The sequence below is a fragment of the Cheilinus undulatus genome, linkage group 10 (genome assembly GCF_018320785.1).
Source record: "Cheilinus undulatus linkage group 10, ASM1832078v1, whole genome shotgun sequence".
In the NCBI taxonomy this organism is placed as follows: Eukaryota; Metazoa; Chordata; class Actinopteri; order Labriformes; family Labridae; genus Cheilinus; species Cheilinus undulatus.
In genome coordinates this window covers 20,805,766-20,824,054 of record NC_054874.1, presented here as the reverse complement: position 1 = coordinate 20,824,054, position 18,289 = coordinate 20,805,766, and the positions used below count along the sequence as shown (strand labels likewise).

Here is an 18,289-nt window from a genome sequence, read left to right as displayed (position 1 = left end):
AAACATGATACATTTCAGACAGTGAAAGTACAGGGGTGGGTCAAAAGGAGGGGCTGAAGTGGGATCAGTAGATATCTTAAATGAATAGATGACGCCCAATGACCTTGATTTTGACCTCTGAAATGTAATCAGTCCATCCTAAAGTCAAAATGAACTAGAAAAGCACTCGGAGAGCGCAGACCTCCGCCATTAGCCCTATCTCCCAATAGTAAAGAATCCTTCAAAAAATTCCTGGATCCAGACGGTGATCCAGATCACTCCCAAAATCTAATCAGTTCTTCCTAATGCCATTTCTGACATTTCCTGAAAATTTCATCAAAATCTGTTCAGAACTTTTTGAGTTATGTTGCTAACAAACTAACAAACAAACTAACTAACAAACCCTGCTGATCACATAACCTCCTTGGTGGAGGTAACAATTGTGCAAAATCTGAAGGAAATCCCTCTAAACTGCCTTGAGTTATGGTGTTCACCAGAAGGAGATGAATATGAGACCTAGTAACCCTGACCCTTAAATCCCTGAGACTAGCGTTGTTGTGTATGACAAGAAGAGACACATTATTCAAAGTTAATTAACTTTGAACCATAAACTGTAGCCACTTGTTTTTTTCTTCCAAAAGCCCTTAGTTTGCCATTCTAATGATGCCTTTGTAGCTCCTATGGAACGTTTTCTAGTGAGCCTTGAATTTGGGCGGCTTACCTGAGTCTTTAAAGATTAAATCCACTCTGATATTGAACGTCTTTTTATCCATTTAAAATCCATTGTTCAATCATCCCTGCCACTAGCAGCTAATGCTGTCGCTCATATTGTCTGTTTCCCACAATGCATTGTGACTGGGCTGTGACAACCAATGGCAAGCTGTTCCATCATCACGTCTTGCTTTGACAAACAGCACGTGTGCAAACACCTGAATGACTCATAATGGAGAGAAAGAGACACAGAGAGGCTATGATGTGTCCCTCTGTGTCACTGCAGACAGGAGCTCCTTTATATAATGACTCAAATTCCCCAAGTGCGAGGGCTTTTTTGTAAAAATGTGAATATTTTGAACAGTTTTTGGTTGGATTTGGTTAAAAAATATCATAGGGCTCAGAGGGTTAACCACCAAATTCTAACTAGTTTATCCACAAATCAGAGTGGAACTTTGTGCAAAGTTTGAAGAAATTTTAAAATTATAATGAAAAAAAACAAGGAAAGGCTAAAAACTGTTATATTGAACAGCTTAAATCACTCACTCTTTGAAATGTGTTCTTCAGCCGAAATAACTGTTATCAGAATAGTAATTTACAGTTGGCTGATTGAAATCATAGAAAAACATTTTATGCTACATTAAAGGTCATGTTTTGCACAAAATACACTTTTTCAGACTTTTCTAGCAAAAATCTGTGCCCCTGGCCTGTCCATAATCCCCCTAGGAATCAGAAAAATACCCCCTCCTCCCACCTTTCAGAAAATGTGTGCTAAAACAAGCCATTCTCAGATTTTCCCCTCATGATGTCATGTGGGGAGTTAGCACCTCCCCCCAGGTTTGGTAGGCCCTCCTGGCTTGGAAAAAAGTCCACCTTTTTCTCCTGATCAGCTGAGAGGAGAATCAGGAGAGCCACATCCGTTAAGCCACGTCCATTTCCTGAGAGGAGTGTGGTCAGGGGCGGAGTCAGGAAGCTCATTAACATTTAAAGCTACAGACACAGAAATAGCTTGTTTTGAGCAGGGCTGAAACAGAGGGTTTTTTAGGCAAGCAAAAATCCAACACTGGAGTGTCTATTCAGAAATAGAACTTCACAGGCATGTTTTCGGGACCTCTGAGACCAATATAAACTTGTCTTTAAAGGGTAAATTATGTGACCTTTAAAGAAATGAAAGGGGATATTGAGAAACAAAGATCATGTGATTCAAAGGTCCTCAGAAGGTTCCTAGTGAGATATTTTCTGAATCCTTACATTTAAAATGAGTGTTTCCTCTTTCTGTGTTTGTTACAGTACCAGCAGTAATGCTTTGGAATCCCTTGCAGATGAAGTCATCCCTAATAACACGGAGGCTACAAGGTATTAAACTGACTCTAGTGCATAAGTGTGTCATGAATATGTGAGTGAGAGTTGTGGAGAAAAGACTGCGGCCTACTGAAAGTAATCTCACTGGCTGCACACATTACTGTCTGATCTGTCTTAACTTTTACATCGTCTCTCTTCTCCGGCTCTTCAGCACCAGCACTCGGCGGTCATGGACACGCACGTGGGAAAGCAGCACGACTCGGCAGACTTACACAGAAAAGAGGTGATGACACACTTTGATTCACTCGTACACTTTCACACAGTGCACTCCACTATGTTTCACTCATTTACACGCCCCCATCCATGTGCATTACCAACTAAAAGCCTTTCAATGTATGTCCCCTTTCAGCGAGGAGGCTAAACCGGAGGGCCAAGCCGAGGATCAAAACATGATGGTCATGTTTGAGCGAAAGTAAGTCATCCTTTTATTAAAAGCCCTGTGTGTATATCTGCTCCTTTTATCCCCATAACCTCCTTCCCTTTCACTATGGTCGAGGCTTTTGCTGCATCAACTCAGTGAGCCAGAAAACATTGTGCACTGGTGCTTATGAAAATAGGTCAGATATATATTTGTTACAACTTTAACCCACAACTGGGGTAAGCAGATCCCCTCCAAGCCCTTTTTCTTTAAAAAGACAGAGAATTCGTCTTCCTCTCATGTCATGGTCTGTTTGTGCTCAAGGTCCAAGGAAAATGACTCCCCATGGGACCGATGGACATCACCCACAGTCTATACTATCCCAGGACAAGATGAAGAAGAGGAAGAGGAGGAGGAAAGGTATCTCTACAGGCTAGGTTCATTGAATGCACATCAAACAGCACTATTTTCCTCTATTTTAAATAGATGTGATTATAGAACCTTAAAATTCAGTGCCTGTCATGCATTTAATTGAAAACAAGCTAAATCCTAGTTCCTCACGGCTCAGTCTGAGGATAATAAACTTCTTCTAAACTTGTATTTTTACTTTAAATTTGTCCTGCCTGACTTATTATAATGCAGGGATGTCCTCTGTTTTGCAGCCCTGAGGACACACAGACACAGACAGTGACAACAATCACCACTATCAGGTTGGGAAAACATTTGAATTTGACATCTTTTCATTAAAACCTGGAAGAGGAGAGTGAATTTAGAGCAGGGTGGGAATGTAGGTTAATGTTTACAATTGCAAAACATGGGAGGAGGGTTGAGAATGAGGCAATGCTGCCACACAATAGAAGACAGAGCACACCTGGTCAATAAATCCCAACTCCTCTGGTGCTGCGAGTCAGAAAGATCAGCTTCATACTCTTATAAAAACTGCAAAAATCTTGTTCACTGGATAGCATCCAGCTTATTGACTGCCACAGTAAAAAGTCTAATACTGCTCGCTTTGCCTTCCAGGGAGATGCACAGCGAGCCAGAGCCGGCTATGGATCGGTAAGTTTATGATCTTGTTAACGTCAGAGAGCATAATGCAAGAATAACTCCTCCAGAGTGTTATTTTCTACTATTTGCTCTGTTGGTTTTCTTACTTTAGTGGAGAAACTCTCCTCTAACTGGAGCTTTCGTATTACATGCCTGTGAAGATTTTTTAGCAAGGGCAGGGAGGTGCGCTGAAATTTAATTGGGCTCCTGATTTATAGTAGAATAAATATTGAATGTTGTGAAATGTGATATAAATATATGCACTCTAAGCTTGTTTAACACCCTCACACTTTTGCCTTTTAGTTTGTGATATGTATATCTTGCACTGCAATGAAACATTAGGGATATTGGATTTTTGTCAATACACCATATGCCGATATTTCCACACTCATTAAAGCTGATACTGATAAATGCAGATGAGCACAAAATTATTAACCACCCCATGACAATTAAAGTTTTCCCCAAGTGTTTCACAAGTGCTGTTGAACAGAGCAAGTATTTTAACACAGCTTCTCCAAACATCCCAGCTTTATTTTAGATGCTTACATTATTTAACTTGCACGCAGAAACAAAATTATTTCAGAAAAAAAAAAAAAAAACAAAACCCACCAGGGTCAATTTTACTACCCCCCTTTAGAACTGACCTTTTTGTTGAGCCATAGACCAAACCACTGTTTTGCAGTGATGTGCTTTAACTTTGTAATGCTTGAAGCTTGTAAAATCAAGTCTTCAAGCCTGGCAGAGGTAGGAAGAGAAAGATTTCAAAGACTCTGGAAAGAAAACTAGTGAGAGATGTGTCTAAAGCAAGGTTATAAAAGTTTTGGATTTTTCATTAGTTATTATTTTTATTTCATTTTTACTTTCTGTGTTCAATTTTCAGTTTAGTTTTTATGAGCTTTGACTGCTGGTTTGTTAGTTCAGTTCTTATTTTGTGAAAAGGCTTCCTTTTAGTTTAGTTTTAGTTTTTTGTGCAATGTTGTTGGGGCTGAATGAGCATCATACATTTTTTAAAAATATATGAAAACAGGCCAATCTTTACTTATCATTTTATTTACTTATTGATGATGTTTAAATACAACTCCAAAAATAAAACTACCACTATGTAAAGTCTAAACCAATCAGATCAGGCCATTTTACACTCCCCAGACTTGGGTGAAGGTGCCAGTCAGTATGGTTGTGTCAAAGACTAAAACTTAGGATATTTTGTCTTCATTTTTGTTTTATTTTAGTTAGTTTTTTAAGCGCACAATACAGTTTTAGTTAGTTTTTGTTTTTTTGGTAAAAGTTAGTTTTTATTCATTTGAAGTTAACTAAAATGATTTTTGAATTTTAGTATTAGTTATTTAGTTAGTTTTAGTTAACTATAACAACCTTGGTCTAAAGACCCAAGAACAACTGCCAAAACACTAGTGAATGACTTAGGTGAGTCAGGGATTGTAGTCTCAAAGAAGACAATTACAAGATCCCTGCACAGGAAAGGACTGAGAGGTTACAGAAAAACTCAGATTCAGCAGAAGAGACACCTTCAAGCCAGACTGAAGTATGCTAAGGACAACCTGGAGAAAGATAATGCATACTGGAAGCATGTCCTTTGGTCAGATAAGTCCAAACTTGAGCTCTTTGGCCATAAAGATGTTGCTTATGTTTCGATGAAGAAGGGAGGGGCATATAATCCAGATAAGATAGGTATGTGAAGATTTCGAAAGAAAACCTCAAGCAGTCAGCAGCAAAACTGGGTCTGGATAGTCGCTTTGTCTTCCAACATGACAACAACCCAAAACATACATCGGTCCTGGTGAAGAACTACCTAAAGAAAACCAAAGTAAGTGTTACGGAGTGGCCTGCACAATGCCTTGAGTTGAATCCCATTGAATATCTGTGGGGTGAACTGAAGACCAAGGTCCATGCCAGAAGACCATCAAATCTGGAGGAGTTTGAGAGATTTGCCAAAGAAGAACAGGCTGGGATTTCTCAGGTGAAAGTTGGAGACTTTTTGAAAACTACAACAAACAACTGTAGGCTGTTATTCAGCCTCCACGTAGTTTTTGGGAAATGATTTTGCTTCTGTGTGAAGAGTAAAATAATGTAAGCCTACAAAATAAAACTAGGATATTTGGAAAAGCCGTGATAAAATTCCTCACTCTATTTAACAGCACTTGGGAATTTTCTTGGGGGGGGGGGGTAATAACGTCCTTATCTGCACACCTTATTGTTGCTTGCTTAGTAGCTATATAACCAGAAATTTAAGAGTCATGTTTAGAAAAAACAATAAGGAAAAGGGATATTTTGCATTTTTACTGAAAATTAAAATGAAAGAATTGAATGAATCTAAGACTTTATTCAGTCATGTGTCTTAATAAAAATCAGAAAACTGTTAACATGATGATAAAATTATATCATGAACCCAGCATCGTGATGTGAATCATATTATGAGTACGTGTAGTGCAACATTGTCGTCTTTGTAAGGACATGAGATTTAGACCAAGCCCTGTGGGAAAACAGCTGCATCCTCTTTAACACTGCAGCTTGTACTTAAAGTTACCTGAAACTCCTGCTCAGACAGACTCCCGGCTAAACTCTATTACCCAAATCAGACGACACGATCAGCTCTCCCATTGTCTTTCAATCTGCCCTCATTTTCCCCCCACTAATTATCAGCCTCCAGATGTCAGATTAATGATGTGTATTAGAGATGTCCTTTTGTCAAAATTGCAGCCTGCTAAGCGCCACGGCATTAACAAGCGATGGCAGAAAATGATTATCTCTTGAGTAACATTTGACAGATATAGAGCCTTCTGTGTAACACTGCTGTCGTCAGTGAGTGAAAGATGAGACTAACACTGCTGCTGCACTCTGTCTCCAGCTATGACACCTATTCCAGGACTGTGAGGACTGTGAGAGAAGAAGAGCAGCGTGTCCAAACACCAGAGCCCGAAACAAAAAAGTGAGTGATGTGACACATCATATATTGAAATGAGACTGACAGCTGAAAGCCATTATGAATATGCATATAAACTTGTTCTTTCTGCCTCTGCTGCAGGGGGTTTGTGTATGTAAAGGAGTACGTCAATGCAACAGAGACCTCCCTGTATAATGCCAGAGACACAGCCGATGGGTAGGACCACTAAATTCATTTCACAATCAAACAATATAGATAAAAAAATGCTTTCCTTGTTGAAATATTTGTTGTTTGTTTTCCCAGTGTGTCCGATTATTTCACATCAAGATCTGCAAATTACTCATACAGCAGCCCCTCCAGGTAAGCAACACAGCTTCCTTCAACCTCTATCAAACTATATGCACAGACTAGGGGTGTCTCCCTCTAAGGATTTATGCAGTTGAATCTGATTGGTCACATTTTGTCTGTAGCCTCCAAATTGTTAAATATCTATTTTTTAGTTCACTGGTCCAGATTCTCATTTGCACATAGATCAGTTAATTAAACTAGAGGGGCTGTTTGACCACAGGAACTTTCCCCCAGGAACCTTGTAAGTAACTCCGTGCTTTTCGACTGCAGGAACCAAGTTCCAAACTTAGATCTCTGAGGTTAAAAAAGTTAACTATTAAAGAGTCCCCAGAGGTCCAGGAACTGGGGGGGGGGGGGTTTGCAGTGCTTAACATTTCTGATTGGTAACTACTGTAGGACATTGACTCTGCCAGTGGCTTTAACATCGAAATCATTAGAATACGAATGGTTGCCACAAGTTTCTCTTTAGCCCAGTAAGTTTTTGAGCTGTAGATGCCTTTCAGAGGAGAGACATCTTCTACGAACTAAACCAAGTCCATTTGGTCTAATTTGATCAAGCTTTGGATAACCTGGATAAATGAGCACCCCCACAGACATTTGATAAGATTATAAATAAATATGATCGGTTATTGAGACTGTCTGTCCCCCAACTCAGACTCTTCATTACAACACATCCAATAAAGGAGAAGGCTGGGGTGGAGGAGGTTAATGTTGCTCATGTTGCAAACTTGATATTAGTTGCTTTATTGTATGGGTATAATTGTTTTTATGTCACTCAAATTTGAAAAACATTCATAAAACACAAAAAGGACGATTTTTGTAAACCATTTTTAAAAATTACACTTGAAAGTTTGTAAAATGTCCATAAAATCTTTGCTGCTGCAAAAAATGAACATATTAAACTGGTATTTTGGCACCTTTCAAGTTAAAGCAATATTGCAACATGCCATATTGTGATTTAATCTCATTTGCAATTAATTTTCCAGCCCTAGTACCCAAATTAGTTGACCATCATACCTTCATCTGCATAGATTTTCCAGAATGCCTTTTGGACCTTTAGACTCTAGACCCTTTGCACCATGAATGAAGTTACTGACTCAGTTAGACAAGTCTCACCTGGGGGAGAAACTATTATATAATGGATGAGCATGATGGAACATTATGCCCACCTGCAGTGGGCATGTTTAATTTCACAAGACACACCTTACCTAAAAAATTTAGATTGTTTATATGTGGAGCAAGTGCTCCGTGCTCAAATTTGTGTATATCCCAAAATACTGTCTTTACTAGTTATGATGAAGATGAGCTATGACCAACTGGTGCTCTTTGCCTTGTACCTCCACTTTACTAAACCACCCCTAAAGATGTGCTGAGTAATTGGAGACAATGGGCAAATCTGTGTAAAAACACTCCCATATAGCTAAAAGGGAGTGATTCTTGTTTCATAAGCAAGTGTTTGACCATAAGATTGGCAGTGGAATGAGGCGCTCTCTTCCTTCTCTTTCATTAAAGCTGCATTTGTTTCCTTTCCACTGACAGTTTGACTCTTGTCAATACACAATTTCAGATCCTTTCAGATCTCAGATAACAAAACAAACAAATAAAATCCTGCAACTTGCAGTAGTTTGCTTTCATTACTTTCTGTGGTTACAGTTACGAAGCGGGTTAAAAAGATTCAAACACTTGAAAAGATGCATCCTTTCAAGGTTTTGCTTTATTTAAGATTCGGTTTCAAAGCAGTTTGCCACTAACACTTTACTCCTCCACACACATTTTAACTCCTCCAAGCACCTACATGCAACTACTTCAACTTCATTCAGCACTCACATTTTAAATGACACTTCAACTCCATTTGCTGTTTCAATGATGATATTTTAAGTACTTTAATTTCACCTGCATAAAGTTTTGTGTTAAAAATGCCACTCTGTAAGTTTGCTGCAGCTTACATATAGATATTTTCTTCAGAAGACTCCATTAATTTGCATAGTGGGTCAAACATTTTTATATATTTGACGTCATGGGCGACAAATACCCCTAAGGCTGCCCTTCTAATTAAAACTAGTTACAACACAACTCCTTTAACCTGCTCTAGAGCAGCTACCAGCCTGACCCTTTCCCCTACGCCTTATTATCTCCAATTTTAATGAAACCAGTGCAAGCAGCAGGGCAGAAATTCCAGCAAGCCTCCTCATTATGAGGCTAAGTGGGGACATCAAAGGATTATTTACACTTATTAAGTCTCCCATGCACAGCAAAGGAAGGATCACAGGTTATTTTTGCAGACACAAGCTGCTGTTGCATGAGAGCAAGCTTGAGTCAGTGGCCAAACTAACTTGTCTCCATTGCTGTCCCCCTCAAGCGGCTCTCTGTCATCCACCTGTAACTACTGTGGAAAGCAGGTCGGCAACGATGCCAGGATCTCCATCGAGCACCTCAACGTCAACTGCCACCCTGCCTGCTTCAAGGTAACACACCATCTGTCTGCTCAGCTCTGTGCAAAATACTCTCTGGTATTTATCTCAGAGACTAGCATTTGGAAAACAAGCTTTTGTTTCTTTTAAGAGGAGGTCTGACATTTCAGTAACTGTTTAATACAAGGCCCCTGAGGATTTAAAAAAGAAACATTTTATCTAGTTCGCACAAGTTACATATTATCTTGGGTGAAGGATATAATTATTTCCTGGAGTTATCTTGTGTACATGATAACTTGTGATGGCTCTTTCTGTCCATCAGTCTACATAGCTGGGCTGAGGGGCCCGTGAGAGGACATGTGGTAGGGTAGGTAGCATCTACATTGTTTCTACTTGAAGGCTTGCATTTACAGACTGGAGCCTGGGTCTGTTGAAGGTGGTGCTGCTGTGACGACTAAGGGCCATGTGGTGGTTTATGTAACATGAGTAGTGCACAGGGGCAGAGCTGATATCAGTTAGGAGTGTTTATCCTTTAATTAGGACACAAAGATCTGGTGTTTATTTCAAATTCAGTTATTATCCACTCAACTTAATGTTTGCAAATTCATTTTGTTGGAATTTCGGAGCTCTACAGTTCATGTCAGTTTGGTAAACATGGCATGAGTTGATGGGTAACTTTGCGTAGCATAAAAACTGCTTACAGGAAAAGAGCAGGCCTGGCTCTGGATATCAACAACCTACCTATCATTACCTCTAAAATACAGAGGCCCCGGGTGGTCATACAACCATCTATTTATTTAATTCTGCTGTCTTACTGACTCAGATTCGGACTTGTTTACGTTGTCTTAGAATAACATTTAAGTTGACTTTTTATTATGGAGAAATCAACTTTTTTTAAATCCATATAAGCAGTGAAATACATTTTCATGTTATCTTGTTGAATGCAATCAAATAAAATATATGAATGTATGAGTTACCAGATTAAAGCACAATGAAGTTCACTAGTTCACTCATCTTCCAAATTTGATTTCACACTGTTACCCCCTATAAATTACTTTATTCTTAAAGTGACAAATAGTAACGTTTTAGTCAGAGTAGTTTTAGTGCAAAACACACACCAGGTCTAAAGGCAGAGTTGTTGATGCATTTACATGTTTGTATTGGCAAAGGCCATCTATAACTACTTTAAGTGATGTAAAGTACTATTCACAGGGGACTAGTATTACCTGTGGACCTTAGATGATTTGTGAATTACCCCTATGTCAGTGTTTGGTGCCGTGCATTTGCACAGGATAAGCAAAGTATGTAATTTACTGACATTTCTGATGGAGAGCATAACAGTGGTTCATGCCTACAGCAGTGAAAATGCTCAGTAAATTTTAATTCTAAAATTCATACCAAAAAAAAGCAATGTTGTGCACATCACATTCACATGGGATCAGAATTACCTGTGGACCTATGAGTGCTCTGTAATATGGTAGTTAATTTAATTCTTTCTCCTAAAATTAGAGACATGGATGATTCACACAGGGTTAAAAACACAGACCTACTGTGCATTAAATTACGAATTACCAGAGGTCCCTAGGTAATACTAGTCCCATGCGGATAGGGCATAAGACATGTATTTTGAATGTACTGTAAATAAGGGACCAAAAAAATAGCATCAGAATAGATTATGGTAGCCCCGGAGACAGTATTAATTTGGCAGCTATTTTTAATTTTGTCTTAATTTTAGTCTTTAAATGAAATGTATTTAAATTTTAGTCACATTTTAGTCATTTCTATCCTTTATAGTTTTGGTCTAGTTTCAGTTGATGAAAACTCAAAACATTTTAGTCTAGTCTTGGTCCATAAAAGTCCTCACATTTTAGTTGTTTCTTTTAGTCCAAGCATTTATTCTGTTGCCTTAATCTGGTACCAAATCAGGGTAGTGTGTTCTATGCACCCTGCCAAACCTGGGGTTCCTGCTTTCTACAGCTGAGGGGCAAAAGAGATACAGATTTGTTGTTTTTAAATAATGTGGTAATATGGCATTTAAAAGCTAAAATGTATGATTTTTGGCAGAATAATACTTGTCGCACTAAACTTGTGCAGTTACTTTTGTATGTTGAAGTTACACATGGCCTCGGGACATGTTAGAACATTGTGATGTGGTGAGTTTGAGTTAGATGCTCTTTTAAGAGGTGATAGTGTGCTGTTGGCTATCAATATGTTTTATTTGATCCTGTAATTCTCTGGCTTTGTTACTTGAAAAGAGATGCTTCAATATATTTTATTCACTCACTATGAGTCCTTTTAAATGAGGAAGGGCCTCATATTTCCTTGGCTTGGGGGCATCAAACTTAGTAAAACCACTTCCAAATCTATGAATATATCATAGATAAGAAGGTTAAAATCTCTTAAGCATGTTTTTACCAAAGATCTGATTCTGGTCATCTTATTAGAAAATGTCAAAGACCCAAGTTCTGGTTGAGCTCAGTTGTTAGAGAGACATATGCAGAGGCTACAGTCCTCATCGTACTGGTTTGAATCACAGTTCTGGCTCTGTTTGGTGTTTGTCTCCCTGGGCTCTCACATCTCTTTTCAGCTATCAAATCAAATAAAGGCAAAAAGCCAAAAATGATTATTAAAGGAATCTCATAGACTTCAAGACTGTGGAACCAGATTTACTGATATGCTAACATTTTTTCAGTGCAGCACTCTATGACAGCTTGTTGTTATATTATATGGGCTTCAGACGTTAAGTGATTTAAATTTCTTTACAGATTGAGCAAAGGGTATTAAAGATGTCAAGTCAGGGGGTTTTACACTGGCAGGCGGATCCAGCCAGTAACGATGAAACCCCCAATTTTGTCTTAATGCCAAGCTAAGCTAAGCTAAATTAACAATTTGCTAGGTGTGGCTTCATATTTAACACACTATATTGGCATCATTTTTCATCTTACCTTAGGCAAAACACCCAAAGAGTATTTTTCCTAAATTTCCTCTTTTCTATCACTTTAAATCCAAAATATATTATTAACTGTTTAATATTGTCCCTTCTGTTATCTAGCTAGTTATTCTTTCAGAGCTGTGCAGTTTTGTTTGATGTGTCATGGTGCAGTGAGGAATATTTCACCTTCACTGCATGTACGGGTTAATGACGTTTTCTTACATTAATCTCCTCGTGTTTCAGTGTGGCGTCTGTGGTAAGCCAATGGGAGACCTACTCTACAGCATGTTTCTACACGATGGGAAAGTCCACTGCGAGAGCTGCTACTCCAAAGCCCTTGACTGATTATCAAAGCTCCTCAGCAGCCTCTTATCCTCGTCACCTTCCCTTCACGTTCATTTACATATAAAGTGAGAACTGGTCAGGCATATAGTTCAGGCTGCTTTTGGTTTCAACTTAACGATAGTGAACATTATGATTAGATAGATAATACCATCTCTTACATTAGGTAAATTTCTAATTTCTCACACATTATACAAGCTTGAGTTCTTTTTCCTGTTGGTGTAAGCTGTATCTGCCTCAGTAAACTATGAAGGATGTTTGATATAGCAGACTAAAACTGGATAGTGGGGTACTATAGTATAATTACGCAGCGTTAGTTGTGCAAGAAAAACAACTTTGTTACAAAATGTTTACTCCTTTTTTCTCTTCTTCATACAAAACAGTGTGTTAACATGTATTATGCTTTGTTATGAAAATAAAATGATTAATATAATCCTGGTATAAATATTTGATACAAGGCAGCATGCTGGTAGAAACACTTGGCTATAGCTGCGCATTTCCATCAAACGGACTGGTCTGGTACAGTACACCCTGATCTGTTCATGTGTTTCTACAGCTGTGCCCATCCAGACTGGCTCCAAGGGAAGAAAACCCTGTCTGTTTTAGAGAACTGGATCAGTGATAAGGATCGCTCTTTCAGCTCCAAATAGGCTCTTCATTTGGTACCATTATGGCTTTTTATGTCTATTAAACAACAAAAACTGGAAAAAAAAAAGGGAAACTGGCCCGTTATTCACATAGATATCAGACTCCAGCTTGGTAACAAACAGCACATTGCTACAGCTCAAAACTTTTCCTAAATTGAGATGTCAACTTAACCATCACCCTAAGACAGTGTTACTCAACCCTGCGCAAAGAGCCAAATTTTGGAAAAAATACCTTTGCAAGAGCCACAGCCCGCACTGGGGGTATAAATATTGTAGGTAAGATCAAACAGAGGGGTGCCAGAGAGGTAGGAGAGAACAGGTTAGTTATTTTTGTACCTTTCCTAAAATTTAATGCAACTAATTGTGTGTTGTACTTATCTGATCAGAACTAGACTGCTTGGTGGAAATGCAGCGACAAAGTCTTGAGCAGTAACACATTTTAAACACCATAATAAAAAAGTTATTGCACATGAACATGATCAGAATCATGTAACATAAAACAGTTATGGGCAATGTTATAAAGTGTCACATGAACAGGTCCTGAGCACATTACAAATGCATAAAGATTGTCCACAGGGAGTTGTCCTTATCTTTACATTTTTCTGTCTCCTCTCCGCCTGAAATGACATTTTCCTTGCATAGACACTTAAAAAGCTGTGTACTTATATGGCACTCTAGCTCATAACCATTAGTGACTTACAGATTAACTGTAAAGAAGCTAATGTAGCTCAATGGCCACTGTCTTGATGGTCTTCACACGCAGTTAGGCAGAGCTCCCTCTCCGAGGACAAATCTTTGGCTCTGCCCCAGTCCAATGAAAAGCTGCCTCCCATGAGAATGTGCCTTAGTGGAACAACTGCTCAGCATGCAGTTAATGTTAACAATGCAAAGCAGAACACGAGCAACGATGGCCCGTCTGTCGCAGCAATAAAACAACTTGAAAATATAACTCTACAATATTATTTTCCCATTACTGAGCCTGGTATAAAGGACGAACCTATCATGTCATCTGAATATAATGTCAAAATCTGTTAGAGTGTAACTAAACTGCTGGTGGGGGTAAAAGGGGTTTGGCTCAGGTGCAGAAATATGAGTCACTTCTGCTTCATCCCCCTCATTTAAACAGAGGGGGATGCAAAATATGGGGCACCCCTGTAATCCTGGATGTGCTCCATCATCTGTTTGTTTCTCGGCCTGTGTCAGTGTTTTCCTCTGGCTCTGCTCACAGCAATGTTTTGGATGTGCTTCCACAGGAGTGAAGGGTCTGACTCGTTATGTCTTATCAGTGACTCCAGCCCCTCCGCTTGGTCCAGGCTCTGCCAGTAATCCTGCGGCCATATTTGCAACCATCTGCAGAGAGACATCGAAACAGATTAGGTGCATGATAGAGGACGTTTTAATTAGACCATTAAAATGCGCTGATTCCTCTAACCTCAGGACATTGTTATGCAAACTGAAATACAGAAAGTAAAGGGATCTGGCATTCTCACCCATCATCTGCAGGTAAGTCTTGGACATCTCCATACCCTGGGCTGGGCAGGGGGCACCCCATGTGAGAGTTGTTGGCCATTTTTGGCTGAGGAGGCGTGTTCTTCATAGGTGCTCTTCTATATGCTCGTTCTGCTGTCAGTCTTGCATTCTCCTGATCACACACGTAACATTCAAATCCATTCAAGTAGTTAGGTTTACTCATGTCGTTAACCCCCCACTCACGGGTCTCCAGAACCTCCAGCAAACGAGCGTTTGTTATACTTTTGATGTTCTTAAACTCTAAATATTTTGTGTATTCATCATCATTCTCATCAAGGTGTTTAAGAAAGTCAGCTAGAGCTTTGGGAGAGGGGAACTTATCTATAATGACAACTGAGTGATCGTTGGGCATCCAGTCTGCCACAAGAGCTGAGCCTCGATAGACGGGCACACAGCCCTGATGGAGGGGCCGCCACAACTTCTCTGTCATGTAATCTGGACACAGGCCATTCTCCAGAGCCAGGTGAAACTTGTAGCGGGCAACAAAAGTCATGAAGCCACGGTCTTCACCAGTAGCTGTGGCCGTGTCCTCCAGATGTTCAGGCAAAGCTTTGTTGTTCAGACATTTCCCGTAAGAGTCCACCTACAGAGAGTAACAAAAAGGTGATGTAGACAAAGGATGGGGCATATTTAGGAACTTTGAGCCTAGAATTATGAAAAACTAGCCCAATTCTGCTGGTCTAATCTATAAATAAAACTTATGTTAGACAACTCTAAATGAACTGTTGCATTTCCTCTTTAACTGGGCTTCACAACCGTCACATGAAAGGCTATATTAACATTCCTTTAAGAGGTTTTGCGATATAAAAAGAACAATATTTTACTTTATACATCATTTTTCTCAACCTCCAGAATACAATACACTCATTTAGGTATTGTATTTGCTGGAAATGACTGCCTAAGAAAACATGTTCCTATCCAATGTTAACAACAGAATACTAATGTTTTCACTTAGGAAGACTTCAGAAATCAATATTTTGAGGAGTAAGAGTTTAAAGTGGTCTCTCAAAAATAAAAACACCACTTTACTCCATTTCCTTTAAATTTGCGTCTCTACATGGAGGAAAGCCTTTCTAGTCCAGTGTCTGATTAATTTCAACACAAATACACCACATTCAGCCAAACAGTGCTTATGCTGTCAGTTATCAAACAGAGCAGGGCTGCTTGATTTCTGGACCTACACTGACATCATCCTATTGAATATTTTGTACTTCAAAATCTGGGTTTTTCAGTATTTGATTAATGAACTACCTTTTCCTCGACCTTCCTGCATTTGCTTATTGTTGTTATGAGCTAGAGTGCCATATAAGTACACAACTTTTTAAGCACCTATGCAAAGAAAATGGCATTTCTGGAGTAGAGGAGACATATAGCGAACTTATAGCGAACGGTACAGAGATTGCCATGATAAGTGCAATTGGTATTGACTTATCAAATTCTGAAACACTACTGACTCAGCAGTAGAAGTTATTTGGGACCAAGTATCCCGCCCAACAACACATTGATATGTGGTTGCAGAAGCTGGACCTTTCAGTTAGGAGATGATCAAATCTACCATTGAGCCACAGCCACCGCATAGATATAATGGAGTATTATGTGATCAAAAATAAATAAGGTAGTCTAAATCATATTTTTTGAGATAAGAAAAAGAAGCAAAACAATCTTCTATTTGTGACCAAAAGACAGAGGATGGGATCAATATAGAAAATTCCAAACAAACCTCCTTTAAGCATTACTTTTTAACTACTTTTACAACAAGTTTTTAACTACATATGAAACAGCTAAAAGTTTTTAATAGTCTCTTTACGGTAATACAATGACTAAATCTGCTGCTGCAGGGTAGCTGCATAATGCTGAGACTGTTTTTTTTTTTTTTTTTAACATTTTCAATGATAAAGATTCCTAATGAGTGATAGATATGATTTTTAAAAGAAAACAGGATGCTTTTTCTTTTGAAAAACACTTCCTTCACACGTACAGGACACAATCTACAGAGATAAAAGGTACCCATATCGTTAGAAACCAAAGGTTCCTCTTAGGAGCTTTAATGCTAAAACATGTAGGTTGTGCAACTTAATTCCTCCAAGCTTAAAAAACTGGAAAGGTGTGGATCAATGAATATAAGATTTGTAAATGTATTCTTAAAGAACATATTTGTATTGTACCTGAATGTACTTCATAAGCTCCTGGACATATCTATTTCTGTCTGATGGCACATCGCAGTGAGACTGCATGTAGAGCACAGGAGCCAGACCCTCCCTCCTCAGACGATTTTTCTCCTCCAGACTGACAGCCACAGGCTCTAGCAGGTAGTCCAGAGAGGGCAGCCACTGCAGGGTCAATGGATAGTCTGACTCCCTGCGAAACGTGGCCGTGTAGTTGAACAGCCTGATTCCCGGGCCATGGGAGAGGAAGTAGTTATTCATGGGTGACTCTTCATGGAACAGAGCCCAGGTCTGGTGGCGGAGACGGGGCAGTGGGGCCTCATATGCCCTGAAGTCCGTTCCATAAAAGATGATGGATGCTGTCCGTTTGTACTGCTGGACCTTGTCAAGATCAAACACAAGACTACTTTTAGAACAACTCTGCATAATAATTTATATGAATGTGGACATGCAGCTTCCATCCAAGCCAAGGTTAAATATCCTTCATACCTTGCGGTTGCTGGTGACCAGGCAAGAAGATGTGGCACAGTCGATGCGTTCAGTATCTCCAGGAAAATGTGGGAACAATCCGCTGCTCCACCAGAGGAGAATGGGCAACTCTTTGTTGCTGCGGCGGTCAGCGTTGCCAGGTCCTGTGTATGAGCGGATGGAGGCAAACTCCATCTCTGATAGAGCGCTCTGGGGCTGAAAGGCTGCTCGGTCCACTGCATCCAAGGCCTCGAGGGGAAGCTGCTCATCTGGAAAGGAAGCAAAGGAGACCCAGACCCAGCAGAGGACACCGAACAGCCCCAAACACAGACAGGGCACCAGCCTGCCCCTGCCTGCCATCTGCAAGGAGGAAAAGACAAAATAACATACAGATGCATTCCTAGTAAGTCAGCATCAAAAAGGACTAACACTTCTCTTTCTTTATATTGCTGACGTTGTTCTCAAGACCTGTAAATAAAGTATTATCCTTCTTTGTGCATAATTCTCTTATAAACAAACTCCGTTTAGCAAACAAGTAGCGGACTCTTTTATTTCAGTCTTACGTGTCAGTAGTTTCCTAGCATGCAACACTATCGGCACATTTAAACAGTTTCCTACCATTATCCCCTCAGAAAACACATGAAGAGGTAGTTTTCTTGATTCTTCAGATCAAATAGTCCTGGCTTCCTACGAGCTCATTTTAGAGAGCTGTGTTTACTGAATGATGTAAAAAGCCAGCGGCGTCGGAGTAATAATAACGGCTGTTTTCTTCTTCTACGCTTCCTAATTTCTTCTTCTTTGAGCTCACTAGCAACCCAAGCTGTACACTGCCATCTACAGGCACGGATTAAACACTACTTCGTCAAACGTGTGAACCCATTGAAATATGTCATTTGTGTCCAAATTCTGCTTTTTGTTGCAGAAAAATACAAAAAAAGTTAGTAAAAACGCAGCCAAGAAAACAGCAAAAAAATAAAAATAAAAAATAAATAAATAAATAAATAAAAAATAATAAATAAATAAATAAATGAAAATAAAAAAAAATAAAAAATCTGTTTAGAGTGAAAAAGTAAATATTTAAAGTTACTTA

At 39.3% G+C, this 18,289-nt stretch overlaps 2 protein-coding genes across 2 annotated transcripts in view; one reads left to right on the top strand and one right to left on the bottom strand.

The window, feature by feature from the left end:
* The window catches only part of znf185 (zinc finger protein 185 with LIM domain), a 31,645-nt gene extending 18,823 nt beyond the window's left edge, over positions 1-12,822 (top strand). Inside the window, exons 25-35 of the mRNA XM_041797721.1 lie at positions 1,981-2,046; positions 2,204-2,275; positions 2,402-2,464; positions 2,735-2,830; positions 3,073-3,120; positions 3,434-3,469; positions 6,321-6,401; positions 6,498-6,572; positions 6,660-6,716; positions 9,064-9,169; positions 12,291-12,822. Coding sequence (XP_041653655.1) covers positions 1,981-2,046; positions 2,204-2,275; positions 2,402-2,464; positions 2,735-2,830; positions 3,073-3,120; positions 3,434-3,469; positions 6,321-6,401; positions 6,498-6,572; positions 6,660-6,716; positions 9,064-9,169; positions 12,291-12,392 — 802 coding nt within the window. The 3' untranslated portion in view covers positions 12,393-12,822. The remainder of the gene's footprint in view (positions 1-1,980; positions 2,047-2,203; positions 2,276-2,401; positions 2,465-2,734; positions 2,831-3,072; positions 3,121-3,433; positions 3,470-6,320; positions 6,402-6,497; positions 6,573-6,659; positions 6,717-9,063; positions 9,170-12,290) is intronic.
* A 132-nt stretch (positions 12,823-12,954) lies between these two features.
* fut11 (fucosyltransferase 11 (alpha (1,3) fucosyltransferase)) lies at positions 12,955-17,965 on the bottom strand. Its single transcript, XM_041797722.1, has 5 exons — positions 17,818-17,965; positions 17,221-17,559; positions 16,732-17,112; positions 14,527-15,149; positions 12,955-14,386 (listed from the first exon to the last, which is right to left on the bottom strand). The coding sequence occupies exons 1-5, from the start codon at positions 17,818-17,820 to the stop codon at positions 14,236-14,238; spliced, it is 1,497 nt and encodes a 498-aa protein (XP_041653656.1). The 5' UTR covers positions 17,821-17,965; the 3' UTR covers positions 12,955-14,235.
* Positions 17,966-18,289: the final 324 nt, after the last annotated feature.